The sequence below is a fragment of the Octopus bimaculoides genome, chromosome 10 (assembly GCF_001194135.2).
Source record: "Octopus bimaculoides isolate UCB-OBI-ISO-001 chromosome 10, ASM119413v2, whole genome shotgun sequence".
In the NCBI taxonomy this organism is placed as follows: Eukaryota; Metazoa; Mollusca; class Cephalopoda; order Octopoda; family Octopodidae; genus Octopus; species Octopus bimaculoides.
In genome coordinates this window covers 43,514,567-43,529,537 of record NC_068990.1, presented here as the reverse complement: position 1 = coordinate 43,529,537, position 14,971 = coordinate 43,514,567, and the positions used below count along the sequence as shown (strand labels likewise).

General features: G+C 34.6%; 1 protein-coding gene across 2 annotated transcripts in view; it reads right to left on the bottom strand.

Annotated features, from left to right (window-relative positions):
- LOC106868234 (DDB1- and CUL4-associated factor 15) overlaps positions 1–14,971 on the bottom strand; it is a 130,816-nt gene that overhangs the window by 65,558 nt on the left and 50,287 nt on the right. For both annotated transcript variants that reach the window (XM_014913400.2, XM_052971140.1), the window contains exons 2-3: positions 14,539–14,657; positions 7,469–7,616 (exon numbers count right to left, since the gene is read on the bottom strand). In XM_014913400.2, coding sequence (XP_014768886.1) covers positions 7,469–7,616; positions 14,539–14,657 — 267 coding nt within the window. The remainder of the gene's footprint in view (positions 1–7,468; positions 7,617–14,538; positions 14,658–14,971) is intronic.

The window sequence follows — 14,971 nt, the reverse complement described above, 5'->3', positions numbered from 1 at the left end:
TATTAAAACCAGACAGAACCATCATTGAGAAAACATGCCATTTGTAATAATGTATGAAAACCTGATCCAAATCATTCCTTATAAAAAATATGTTCATATTTAAATTAAAATCTTGATCAAAATTTTATATGAAACATGAAATGATAATATGAAGTTTTAGATGATTGAGACCAACATAATACATCAATATATAATGTTACAAATATTTTACTAAAACACCAACAAAGCCTCAAGTATATTGAAATTAAATAGATGTCTACTCGAAAGAAAAACAATTACAAAAAAAGTTAACAGAGATCATGAGAAAAATAAAGAAAGACTGTTGTCTCTTGTTAACCAAGTAAATGTGGTGATTAGAAAAAATATAATCAGAACAAGTGGAGATACAAAGAGAGAAAAAATTAAACAGTGTCTAGGGATATCCGTAAAGGTGTTAAAAACCTCAGGTTGTTCGAAAGAATCTATCAGGAACAAAAACAATCATGATACCAATGAGATAGTTCTACAAAAACAAACATCTATATTTTGGTTTGTTCTGATAATTGATAGAGTACTAGATTGCTGCTATAAAGCCTCAAGTCAGCACTGATTGACCAATCCCAGGTTCCTAGCCGTACCACATTTTCTAAACTGAGGACCATATTGCACACTCAAATGCAGTCATGAACCATAAACGAATGCAGTGTGACAATCTATTCTTATAAACCAGTAGATTCTGGGAGTAGTCACAGCTGAAGCAACAAGGTAGACTTAGTTGTAGTGCAACAATTGATGTTCCTCTGCCCTTATTGTTGGTGGGTGCATCCCAGTCAAGTAGTTGACACCAGGGAAATTACTGAAGTTATTGCTAATACTGTATTTTTTATGTTTGATGAGTGGGAAAGACAATGTTTTAAGATGCTGCTCCAGGCTGTTGAATACATGTCTGGGTGTTTGGAGGTAGTTTTTCATGTAGTGATTGGGATGATGGGGATTGAAGCTTACTGTAATAACAGACTGTGCTCTTCACATGTCTAGGTGCCATTTCATTATTGATTTCAAATTTTAGCACAAGGTCAGCAATTTTGGGGTAGGGGTTAAGTTGATCACATTGACCCCCCATCAACTCTGAAAGGACAAAAGTCAACCTTAGCAGATTTTGAACTCAGAATGTAAGGATGGGTGAAATGCCACTAAGCATTTTACCCAGCATGCTAACGATTCTACCATCCTGTGGGAGTGGCCTGTGTCCAGGCAGTGGTGATGTTTAGTGTGCTATTTTGTGTTCTGTAGTTTATTGTGGAAAAACTGCAGGCACTTGTAGGGCTGGCATAATCTTTGATGGATCTAATATATTGTTTGAAAATAATAATAAAAAAACATGTATAGAAAAAGGTTAACATTTGATTTATGATTGGCAATACATTCAATAAGGAATTTCAAATTTCTAATAAGAGTGCACAAACATTTTACAGGTCCCTCACTACCTCCTTTACCTGGTGCTTATAAGAAATTCAGAATTGGTTGCTAAGGAGCTCTAAATGCAGATAATTTAGTTCTGATCACAACACTGGAAGCTTAAAAGACGGGGAAAAATTTGGAATCTAAAAGTTTGAAAATGAACGTAGCAATAGGAGCATAAACCGTGTAATGAGATCTCAAGTAAATTTATATAAAATCACAACAAAGTACATGCTAATATAAATGGTAGTTATAGCATTAGAGTATTGGAGAATGGACGAAGATTAAAAGAAAGCTAATGATGTGATATTGCAATCCTTCTTTACTTTTTCAAGAAACCAGCCAGCTACCTAATCACATATCAATCTTGTAGGAACACCAACCAAACTGACAACATTCTCACCAGAAAACAGGACAGACAGTTGCTTGTGAATAGAAAATCCTTCCTGAGGGAAGAATGTACTATCCAACATAGGTAGCAGCTGGTGACTTTAGTCTCAGAGCTAAAAGGACACAGAAATGGAAGTTGTGGAAGATTAGATTCAATGTACATTCAGAAATTTATAGAAGTACTAATTGAAGCATTTGACAAGGAGGAAGAGAAGATAAAGATGTATAATGTAGAGGAAAACTAGAAGTTCCTTTGAAACAACCTATCGAGAGCAATAAACTAAATCTGTGGCTGGTGAACATTCTAGTTCCAGCCAGATCAAGGGTTCATCAGCATGAGGTGTTCCAGACTGCCAGACTATCAGAAAGAATCAAAATTTGGGCGATAAGTGTGTATGTAGCTGGATTATGGTACACTACACTTAGTCATTTTGAAAAGAATGAGGTTCTTTCTAGCATGGACCCCAAGTTGGATCAGTCCAACAGAGGGCCCAGCTATCCTCATTGACAACAATTAGGGATAGGAAGGCAGGGAAAACCTGTGGTCCATCAGGAATCACCACTGAGATGCTTAAAATATCACGTGGCATAGGATAAAGCCTTGTCACTTGTATAGTTAATCAAGTTGCACAGGAAGGATTAATACCCAATGACTGACATAGAGTCATTATAGTCAATTGTTACAAGGGTAAAGGAGATAGAGTTACCAAATTGCTGGACAGATAGGATATAGATTTTCTCATATGAAGGACAGAATGGAGAAAGTTCAGAGAGCTATTACCTCTGTTGGTAACAACAGATCTTTCTCTCAGAGTAAAAGGCAAATTGTATGATGTTTGTGTATGAACAGCAATGCTACATGACACTGAAATATGGGGTGTGAAAACAGAACATGCAAAGAATAGAAAGGAATGAAGCTTGTATGCTTTGTTGGATGTGCAATGTTAGTATACACATGCAACAAAGTGCAAATATGTTAAAATTGGGCATAATAGGAATCAGATGTAGTGAGCAAGAGAGACGACTGTACTGGTATGGCCATGTGATACATATGGATGAGAACAGCTGTCAAAAGAAGACCCAATTGCTAAATGCAGATGGAACCTGTGGAAGAGGGAGGCCCAGGAAGACATCAGAGAGGAAATAACAAAAGACTGAGATGATTGGCAATTTGCTGTGCTATTAGACTTGTCTGTCTCAATAAAAGTGTGGTCCTAAAAACATTATGCTTTTGTCTATACATTCACTGGGTCCTGTTCATGCACCCAATGTGTCCCCTTCAAACATTCACCTCCACTCTTTTCTAACTACAGCACTACTCACCTGCTATAATCATACAAAAGCAGAATATGCACATTTCATCCCTCTTTGTGCTACCAGTTACATCACCCCTCTCTCCAGAACCTTTTAAAATCTATTACTCATTCATGTTATCAACCATTTCCACTTTATTTTCCATTGATCACACCTTTCAGTGTCTCCCTGAAAAGCATCTTAGGACTGCCATTACCTTATTTTCAATACCCTCTCTTATCTGCTATCATTATCATATCTGTCACCAACAGCCTTCTTCCCTCTTTGTCTCCACACCAATTATAGCTAACCCTATGTATCTCATACATCTCTCTCTCTTCTGTCCACTCTCCTCATCCCACATACCAACTCCCTATTTTCTCATCTACCAACAGGCTTATTATATTGCTGCTCCCCTCCCTTTCAGTACTACCACTTATTACCTGCTCCTACCTGAGCCACTCATTCTTTTATCATCCCACCCTTGTTCCATTTACTGCATATGCATCTACACCCATCTGTAGCCATTAATCACTCTCCAATCACACTCTAATGAACTTAACCCACTCTTCCTGTTTCTTATAATGTCTAATATTCATCTTCTTGAGAGTACATTTTGACATTGTTTTTTTTCCTGCTCCTCCTACTCACCCTTATATAATGCAAGGAAGTCGTGTATCTCTATAACAAGACACTTGTGCCTGTCCCTCAAACATAAGCCTCTCAACATATATCAAACTTCTCTACTACAACCCCGCTCAGTCAAGGGGACTTGGTGACCTCACTAGTGCTGGTGTCACAAAAAAAGGCACCAAATTCATTCTGTAAAGTGGTTGGCATTAAGAAGGGTATCTAGTTATAGTTATCATGGTAAAACAGATATTGAAGCTCAGCACAGTCCCCTGGCTCAATAGATCCTGTTAGACCATCCAACCAATTCCAATATGGAAGACAGAAATTAAATGATGATAAAGATTCCAGCAAACAGTAGCTTCATGAAAATTCTTTAATCAATTACATATGGTGTTACTGTCTTATATAACTTCTCAATTTAATCTGAATGAATTCTTTAAATAATTGTGGTAATCATTTATGCAATGCTATTCCTTTTCTTACTATCACACACTTTAGCTGTGATACTCTAATTAACCTTGTCATAACACGAACATTCTAGTTTTTAAAGTTATTACATCAGCAGCTTGCAAACTTTCTGACTTTGCAGTGCACCAAAGATTAAAAGTGAAATTACTGGTGCACTTCACATAGGAAATTAAAAAAAAAAGAAAGTACAGTTTTAAAAATATAGAAAACTATAGCTTAATTTGTTTTATTAATGATATTTATATATATTTTTTTTTTAATAACATGTTTTTCAAGATGCTCAAACATTACTAGGGAATTTCTAAAGCCTTAACATATATATTTAAAAATCTGCAGTACACCAACTGAGATCTACTGCATTACATAATAATCTCTTGACAACAGAAGGAACACTGAGTCTCTTCATGCTAAATCCATTTTATAAAAAAAAACAAAAAACATTGTATTAGTTCATAGAAGAATTTTTTTATATTGAGGAATAAATAAAAGTTTTTTTTACAAGTAGTATCAACAAGTGTGTAAATTTTGATTGAGTAAAGTTAGCATATAAAGATTATTTTAGCTGACCAGATTACAAATAGAAAACATTCCATAACACCAACAACTTCAACAAAGAAAAGAGTTAAGGATACAATAAAATTTAATTTTATTACAGCTGAGTTAGGCATTGATATTTGATGTTAGCAATAAAAGAGAGGATGTGAAAATGTAAAACCAAACTCTGAGAATACAAAGAAATGTGAATGGTGTAAAAAAACAAAACAAACATTAAGTTGCTTAACAATATTATTTCCCCACCAACATTTTTGCATTGTGACTGAAGTAACAAGTAAATATGCCAAACCAATACATTTAATATAATCAGACTACAAAATGGTTTGATATAACCAAGGAGAAAATGAAAGCATTCATGGATTAGATTATAGTGATAGAAATAATCATAATGCTAACTATTGATTTATACTAGATTATAGTTACATTATTTCATGTTTCATATTTGGAAATTAAATTTTCTAGAATGCTCTCAAACATAAGCTATTAGTCATTATATCATGGAGATATTTTGACATTCACATTCCTCTATGCTGGAATGGGTTTGATACATCTGCTATACACTAATTTTTATCTTTTGTCATCATGTGTGGAAGGCCCAACATCTTAAGATCTAGCCTTGGCACCTTCAAACATCTTCATTAGTTTTCCTCTGCTACAGATACACTCCACTCGAAGTAGACAGAGCCTCTTCAAACCAGTACCTAATGCCAATTTCTATCACATATGTATACCAACACCATCTCTTTTGCACAAGCCAATGCAGTTAATAATATCTAGCTGGTCTTTCAGCTTATTTGTGTTCACCATTTATTCAGAAACAGATATAACACATCAGGCTTACTTCATTTCTCTCTTCCAGTCACAAAAACTTTTATTGTCAACAGAGATAATAGTGCTCTGAAATTTTCCCAACTCTTATTCATTCTAGTAGCTATGTTTTTGTTATAGCCAGCTTCCAGCATTTTTGTTCAGCTCTAGACTAGCCCTTATTCAGCAGACATATGACCAAAGGTATCTAAGATATGTACATCTAGGATTACATGAACCCACATGCTTTTTTTTTCTTTTAAGATACAGGGTAAGATTTGAGAATTTGGCAACTATTTCTAGCAGGATGAGCAATAACATAGAGGCCCTCATGTTGGCTCGTCTAGCGCTAATTAGATTACATAATGACCTCGTACCCTAAACGTAGTTCTCATAGAGATTCAGCATGACACAGTGTGATAAGGCTGGTCCTTTGAATTACAGGTACAACTCATTTTTCTTCAGCTGAGTGAACTGGATCAATGTGAAATAAAAGTGTCTTGCTGAATGACACAACAGCGCCACCAGGAATTGAATTCAAGACCTTATGATTGTGAGCCAAATACCCTAATCACTAACTGACGCACCTTCACAATAATACAAAAATCAAGAATGCTTTACTACATGGCCTTTCTATTCTTTAGAGTTTTATATATTTTTACTGCTTCCATTGTCATTTGCATGGCTTTGTGGTTAAGAAGCTCACTTTACAATAACATGGTTTCAGCTTCAGTCTTACTGTGCAGCACCTTCTACTATAGCCTTGGGGTCAACCAATGCCTTGTGAATGAATCTGACAGACAGAAACTGTGTGTCTTTAGGTTTGTCTGCTGCCTACTACTTAACAACTGGCATTGGTTTGTTTATGTTCCTGTTACTTAGAGGTTCAGCAAAAGAGACCAATAGAATAAATACTAGATTTAGTAAAAAAAAAAAAAAAAGTACTAGGATTGATTTGTCTGAATAAATCCCTCAAGGCTGTGCCCAAGCATGACTGCAGTCCAATGAATGAAACAAGTAAAAAAGGTAAAAAGAAGATAATACATATCATTTTCAATCTGTGATTCTTAAAACTGTGTAATTACAAAAATCAAATTACAGTGCTCAGTTCCAAAATGCAGCCTGCACTAGTTGCGGAAAATATACAAAGCTAAGCAAAACTGAAGCTGTGATTATTTATAATACATAATCAACTTCTATCTCAGAACCTAAGGTCATAACTTGTAGTATTCTTTTATTTGGCTACCTTCACTTTCTTTCTACTGCTCTTTATCAATGTCAATCATGGACAAACAAGTTAACTTTTGCTAAGTAAGACATCCGTTTAATTAGAAAAAGGCAAGGCATATCTTGATTTCTCAATGAAATTTCTTTTAATTAAAATGATAACTAGACATGGCTGTGTAGTTAAGAAGTTTGCCTCTAAATCACGTGGCTTAGGGATCACTCTCACTACACACCACTTTGGGCAAGTGTCTTCTATAATAGCTCCAGGCCAACTAATATAATACCTTGTGAAGGAATTTCTTACATTGAAACTGAAAGAAACCCTTCATGCATACATGTGTGTGTGTGTGTGTGTGTGTGTATGCAAATGATCACATTATTGTTTGTGGTTAGGTGCAAATGGTAACATTTGCTAACATTCCCTTTCAATATACTGTCTATTAACTTTGCACTTTTGAATCACTCTGGAATAAAAAATTCCCTAACTTGAAAAATAGGTAAGGGTTGGCGACAGGAAACATATCTGGTTGAAAAAAAAATCTTGTCATCTAAGCCATGCAACATCAAATGAAATGAACAGATAAAAATTTTTGAAAGAAAAACATGCTAATAATCTCCAGTAATAGAATAATTTAAAAGCCACTTTTTCTATTACCTTTTTTAAGGGCTTATATGGTATGAACCACCACCACTGTAGATTGTAGACATAAACTGGAAGAAATCCTGTGTTCTCATCAGTGTCAACTTGGAGGGAATAAGAAATGACAAACTGACCATCTTTGGTAAATCCAAGAAACACATACCTGAAAAAAGAAAGGAAAAGTAAATTTTTTTAATAATCACAGTAAATAAATTGTAAATAAAAATAATTTCTGTGAGGAGAGAGAATACTATCAAGAACTTAATATTAACCTTTTTATACTGGAAGAAGAACACTTATTTATATCACAAGTGGGGTAGTTGACCAATGTCCAGTATATCTATATAACTTGTGCTTGTTTTACTGATTCCAAAGGAGGGAAGGCAAAGTTATTCTAGCAGGATATGAACTCGGAACATAAGAAATGCAACTAAATACCACAAGGCATTTTGTCTGCAGCATGCCCATTTCTGTCATAGGTCACTTTCAACTGATGATAAAAACATAACACTATCGATATGCATCAACCCTAGTTGATGATGTGTTTGTAACACAAATGTCAAATAGCAAAATCTTCGCTTTTATTATGGTCAATAAGTGGAATCAGATAGCAATAAGCTGATAGAACTAACATTATTAACTATATTATAATATAGCAAGAGGTGAGAGGTGCAATGTCAAGTGGACAGCTGCTTATTGGACATTCATGGCACATTAAAAGCTTTAATCTTGTCATAGGAATGTGTATTTGTGCAAGACAATTTTAGCTATCATATATAGCTGTTGATAACCTGATGGTGGTGATTTGTGTAACTGACTAGGTCAACAGTAGTTCTCAAATATGAACCATGTCAAAATTGATTTTACTTTCAGCTGTGATGTACAATATAAAATATTTGATTTTATCAGAATCAACTGACAGTAAATACCCAAAGTTTACTGTATTCATGAGGAAATATTTGAAAAACTTGTCAGTCATGGTTCAACATATATAGGTGTATTTTTATTTCTTATTCATATTTATACTAATTAAAAGTGACTTATTTGCAGGACTACAAAATTACAAACTGTGTGGGTGTGTTGAATGTAGTTTGGCCAAATGGTTAAGAAATTCATGTAGTAACCATAAGGTCTTGGGTCCAAACCAACTGCATACCATTTTGGGTAAGTGTTAATTAACATAGCCTAAAGCTTTGTTAATACCTGCCAGTGTTGAGGGTGGAATTGGGTATATGAAAACTGCATGGGATACTGTCACATGGACTATACCTATAATTCAAAGGCTATCCTCGGCTATATATACTGTTCCTATTCTGCATGAGAATTACATTCAGGGTACACATGTTTTTGGAATACTCAGCCACCTACACATTAAGTTAAGGAGTTGGTAGTTCAGTTGACTGAATAACACAATACCTGCTGTTAAAAGTAACAAGTATCTATCTATCTATCTCTCTATATATATATATATACATATATATTTAATCATAAATGAAAGAGAAATAGTTTGATAAAATTTTATTTAACAATAAGAAAATACTAATATCACGACAAATTGTTTTGTAACTTAGAAACATGTAAAGAATTTATATTATATAATAATAAATAAATTACATCAAACTATTTCTGTCATTTATGACTTTATACAGTCCTTATTGTTTTCTCTTGTATCATACTGTATATACTATGTTTTGTAGAATGATATATTAAGCTTTTATTTAGGAGTACTATTGGATTACTTGAATCCGTATATTGCGACTTCTTTCTAGATAAAGAAAACAGGCCCATTGTTGTTGTATAGCATTAAATATGTGTTGTGTACACAAACCACACTCAATACAAATAAATATACCAATACATTATATTGTCTTTGAGCTTTTAAAGTTCAATGGTAATCCATGTAGATAATAGTTGGAAAAATAAGGATGCATGAAATTGAGAGTTGTGCTAGGTTTAAAAAAAAGAAAAGTGGCTAAAGGTTTATGTGTTAAGCAGGAAGTGTGGTGTCAAAACAGGAAGTGTGTGTAAGGGAAGACAATTCCCACAGAATTGTCTTCCCTTACACACACTTCCTGCTTAACACATAAACCTTTAGTCACTTTTCTTTTTTTTAAACTTAGCACAACTCTCAATTTCATGCATCCTTATTTTTCCAACTATTATCTACATGAATTACCATTGAAGTTTAAAAGCTCAAAGACAATATAATGTATTGGTATATTTATTTTTTTATATATTATTTTTTACTTTTTTGTAAAAAACATTTTCATTCTCCCTCTTCTTGAAAATTTGCCATGCAATGAAAGCCGGTTAGGAATCTATATTAAAATATGCTTTCAGTTTAGCATTCTGCCTTATTATTATTTTTCATTTTCCTATATATATATATATATATATATATATATATATATATATCATGCTGGTTACTCATTCTGTTGGCACTCAGAGTTTCTCACAAATAGCAAGAAACTCAGAGTAGCAATGAAGTAAAGAACTAGTGTTAAATGAATATACTCTGTACATGTATTGAGCATTCTTTATCTTCTTATACCTCCTGTCATATGAGAGAGAAAGAAAGAGGGGAGGGAAAGAGAGAGAGAGAGAGAGAGTGAATTGCAACCTAATAGTCATTGATGAATCTGAAAAGTTTTAAGAGACATGAAATATGTATGTACAGATAAAAATCGACTATTGGTACACGAGACAAGCTGTGTGGTATCTGATCAATGTTGCTTGGCTTAACCTTTCTGCATATGCTTGAAATTTGGGACAAACCAGATGTTTAAAAGTTATCTAATAATAAAGATTAGTCAAAATGTTTGCAGTATTTTTTAATTAGTATTGTCATCCAATCAATTGTGTGTGTGTGTGTGTGTGTGTGTGTGTGTGTAAATAAGTAAGGTTTTGTAATTTTTTGTAGGTTAATATTAATTTGAATGCAGAGCTAAATAATGTTTAACCCTTTAGCATTCATTTTACTGTCAAATGTAATGTTTATTTTGTACTTTACTTGTTTCAGTCATTGGGACATGCTGAGGCACTGCCACATTGATTGAATTAATCATGCATTATACTGTAGTTCTAGGTTCAGTCCCACTGCGTGGCACCTTGGGCAAGTGTCTTCTACTATAGCCTCGGGCTAACCAAAGCTTTGTGAGTGGATTTGGTAGTCAGAAACTGAAAGAAGTTTACATTTATGTATATATATTTATGTGTGTTTTGTGTCTGTGTTTGTACCCCCACCCCATCACTGCTTGATAAACAGCGTTGGTGTGTTTATGTCCTTGTAAATTAGCAGTTCGGCAAAAGAAACTGATAGAATAAGTACTAGGCATTAAAAAAAATAAGTCTTGGAGTCGATTTGTTTGACTAGAACACTTCAAGGCAGTGCTCCAGCATGGCTGCCGTCAAATGACTGAAACAAGTAAAAGAATAAAAGAATATAGACAACAGGATGTGATTTGAGAGATACTTGGTTGTTAATTATTTCAGCCATGTTGAATAACCATGTAGAGGTTCCATCGTTAGCTTGTTTTTTATTACAACAGAAAGAGTACCACAACAAGAAAGTGTGTTTATAAACAATGGCCTTCTTAATAAGTACACCAATTAGTTTAAGTGACATAATGTAGTTGTTTAAAAAATTTTTTAAGACATACAGTATTTGTTTACATTCAAGAAAATGGCTTTTTCTGAAGATGCTGACAACCATCTTATCAAAGAATCATTAGGGAGTCTGTAAAGTGAAAATCTACTGAGACATGCAAGCATTTTACAAGGTGATGCAAAACACTTGCGAAAATAACAGTTTTGAGAGGAGGAATCAATGTCAAGTCCAGAACTTGACTGAAACTTAATTTTATAAACCCCAGAAGAATGAAAAGAAAAGATGACCTCAGCAAGATTTGAACTCTGAATGTAAAGGGCTGCAACAAATACTGCAAAGTAGTTTTTTCTGACATTAATGATTCAGCCAATCTATAACCACAATAATTCTTTCTGATTTTGGGATGAGGTCAACAATTCTGAGATGAGGGGGGAGTCAATAACATTGATTCCAGTACTTCATTGTTACTTATTTTATTGAACCTGAAAGAATGAAAAGCACAAGGCCTAAACTTGTAAAGAAGCATTACTTTTTTTGATGCTCTGATTCTGCTAGCCTATAGCTTTTAGCCCTTTTGAGATATGGTGTTTTGGTATCTGTAGCCAAAAAAGACTAAAGTTCTTTTTCCTATCAAGATACATCTACTTAAAGGAAATCTCTGATTAGCTATTACACTTCAAAACCAACCATTCACAACATTTGTTACATTGGGCCGATGGATCAGCTTCAAAGTCTTTTCAGCTTGTGTCACTTAGGCTGATGAATTGGCCTGGGTGTCCTAAGAGAGTTAATAATTGTTTCCAATTTAGAATATCTTCTGGGAAGGCAACAGTAACTGGGTAAGTGGTGTGGGCATATCAATGTAGTCAGAATGTGCAATAGGATACTTAACCTTAGATTAGTTTTGCAAGGTAGTACAGCAACTATTATTTCTGCCTATGGCTGTCAAATGAACAAAAGGATCGATCTTATGATACTCTTTTGCAGACTACCTCTAAGACAAATGACAGTGACCTTATCTTTGTGGCTGATTACTTCAATAGAAATGTTGGGCAGCATCTGGGTGGCTTCTATGGAATTGGTTCTCGTACTAAGGAGGGAACATGGCTACTTGAGTTCTGTGATGCAAATAACCTAATGATCTGCAACAGCAACTTCAAGAAACCAGCTAGTTACCAGATAATCTATCAATCTGATTGCCTACATTCTCACGAGAAAGCGGGATATATGGTTGCTCAAAAATGCAAAGACCTTCCCAGGTGAAGAATGTACTCATCAACATAGGTTAGTCACTAGTGACTTTAGATACCAGGTTAGAAAGATTCCAAGATGCAGACAAATCTAGAAAAGAAGGATTTGGAAGCTTAAGGATACTTAGAATAGTCAGAGATTTAAAGACATCCTAATTGAAGCATTTGATGAGAAGGAAGATGAATTAATTACAGACATGTAACAGAGAACAGATGAAGGTCCCTACGGGACAACTTATGTGTGACTGGTGTAAAATCCCAACCAGAGGTAGGGTGACATGGTGGTGGAACAGTGTAGTAAACAGGGACATAAGTGCAAAGAAACAGGACTGGAAGAGTTGGGGTAGCTAGAAATGAAGCTAGGAGGCAGGTATATTTACCTTAGGAAGAAGCTGAAAGGAAGAAGTTTGCCTGTGTTCTGCAGTGTGAGGACCAGAGGCATGAGATGTTCTGGATTGCAAGGGTGTGTGTCAGAGAAAATTGTGATCTTGCAAGAATGAAGTGTGTTTGGATGGATGATGGCACACTTGCACTTAATGACCTTGCAAAGAAAGAGGCATGGAAGTGTCACTATAAAAGGCAGCTAAATGTAGAGAGTGCATAGCAGAAGGAGACCCAATAGAGGGACATGCTAGGAAAGTCCCTGGTCCATCAAGAATTACCATCAACATGCTTAAAATATCTGGTAGAGTAGGCTTTGTCACCTGTATAGTGAATCAAGTTATCCAGGAAGGGGTCATACCCAACAACTGGTGTAGAAGCATTATAATCAACTGCTAAAAAAAGGAAAGGTGATGCTTCAGATTGAAGTAATTATAGAGGTACAAATTACTGGACCAGGTCATGGAAGTTACAGAAAGAGTCATAGCTCAACTAATTAGGAAGAGAGTTAACCTAAATGAGATGCAGTTTAGTTTTGTGCCAGAGAAAAGCACTACTGATGCTATCTTCTGAGGCAGGCAAACTGCAAGAGAAACATTCAGCAAAAAATAAACTGCTATACTTGGCATTAGTTGGCATGAAGAAAGCCTTTGACAGGGTCTCTCACTCACTTATCTGGAGGTCAGTGTAGAAGCTATAAGCAGATGAGTTGTTGGTGAGAGTCATCCATGTACACGGATGCTGTCAGTAAGATAAAAGTCAGCATTGGGCACAGCAATGAATTAATCACCAAAGATCAGTTTTCAGCTCCTTCATTTATTGTAGCCCTAATTTAAAACTGGTTGCCTTTGGGAGCTTCTCTATGCTGACAACATTGTTTTTATAGATGAATCTCTGCTAGAGTAAAAAACGGAAATTTAGAAGCAAGGACTGGAATCTAAGAGCCTTAGAGTTAATTTAGCAAAGGTCAAAGAGCTAGTAAGCAGACAAATTACTAATCCTTTCAAGGAACTGGCCCTGTTCAATATGTAAAAAAGGTGTACGTAGAAATTTCATTTGGTGTACCCAGTGCAAGCTATAGACACATAAGAGGTGCAGTGGAATACAGGAAGGTTAACAGAAAAAGTAGTCTTGTGTGTGGTAGGTAGATATGCAGGTACAATGAACACTATATCATTAACTACCAACTTTTTGTTCCTTCTTAGAATTTATTTTTACTCACTTAGCCGTTTTACCATGCCATCTCAATTATTTCAGAGATGACTTAACATCTTAAATTAGTTAAATATTTAAGACTAGACATAAACATGGTACCTAAAATGAATATATTAACTGAAGAGATGTGCAACTAAAAGGTGAAGATATCTATGTTTTGTGAAATGTCATTCCAATAATGCATCATCATATCATTTTTTATTTTAGTTAAAAAACAAAATAATTCTAAAGCTTGCCTTTCAATAGCTCTCACTCTTTCTCTTTGATCAAGTAGCAGTAATATAATATTGATGTTGATACAACTGACCTTATACATTCAAACAAAAGTTGGCTTTGTGCCTAAGATAAATGATACCAAACTATGAGCTTCACCCTACTATCAGATATTGGAATATAAAGTGTTATTTTCTCTCTCCATGGATGGGCTTGTGCTGTCCCAAAACTTAGGTTTCAAAACATATGGTACCCCCTATATTTAAAATATTAGATGGGGAGTTCACTGAGTGGGATTTAATTGCAATTTGGAGCCAATCAACTAACAGCATAACAATTTTTTTTTTTTTAACTAGCTTGTCTGAAAATGATAAATTTCAAGAATACAATAGTTTATTAATAATAGTTAATATACTTACCCATCATCTAGCAAAACTCTTGGTACAAGCGATGTTAATTTAAAACAAAGCCTTCCAGGAATTTTCTTGAAAAATTTTTCTTTCCTTTGATGCCTATGTGTTTGAAGTGATCCCCGAACCTATCAAAAATAAAAGTGTACAAATATTTCATTAGCCTAAGTAAAAATTGACTAAATCTTGAATAAAATATTGCAAATAGTGGCAATTAATTTGAAGTTTTTAGTTCAAACAAAAATTACAGGTGCGTGCACACCATGGGGTATAAAAAAAAAAAAAAAGGACATTTAGTCAGGAAAATCAGACTTCATTTAATTCATATATCTTTTATCACAATGCATATACAGAATATAAAGAAAGCCAGGAGGTATGAGATAAATATATTTATTTCACCATAAGATTACGATCATTTCACAACTTGGTTCACTAAAGGAGC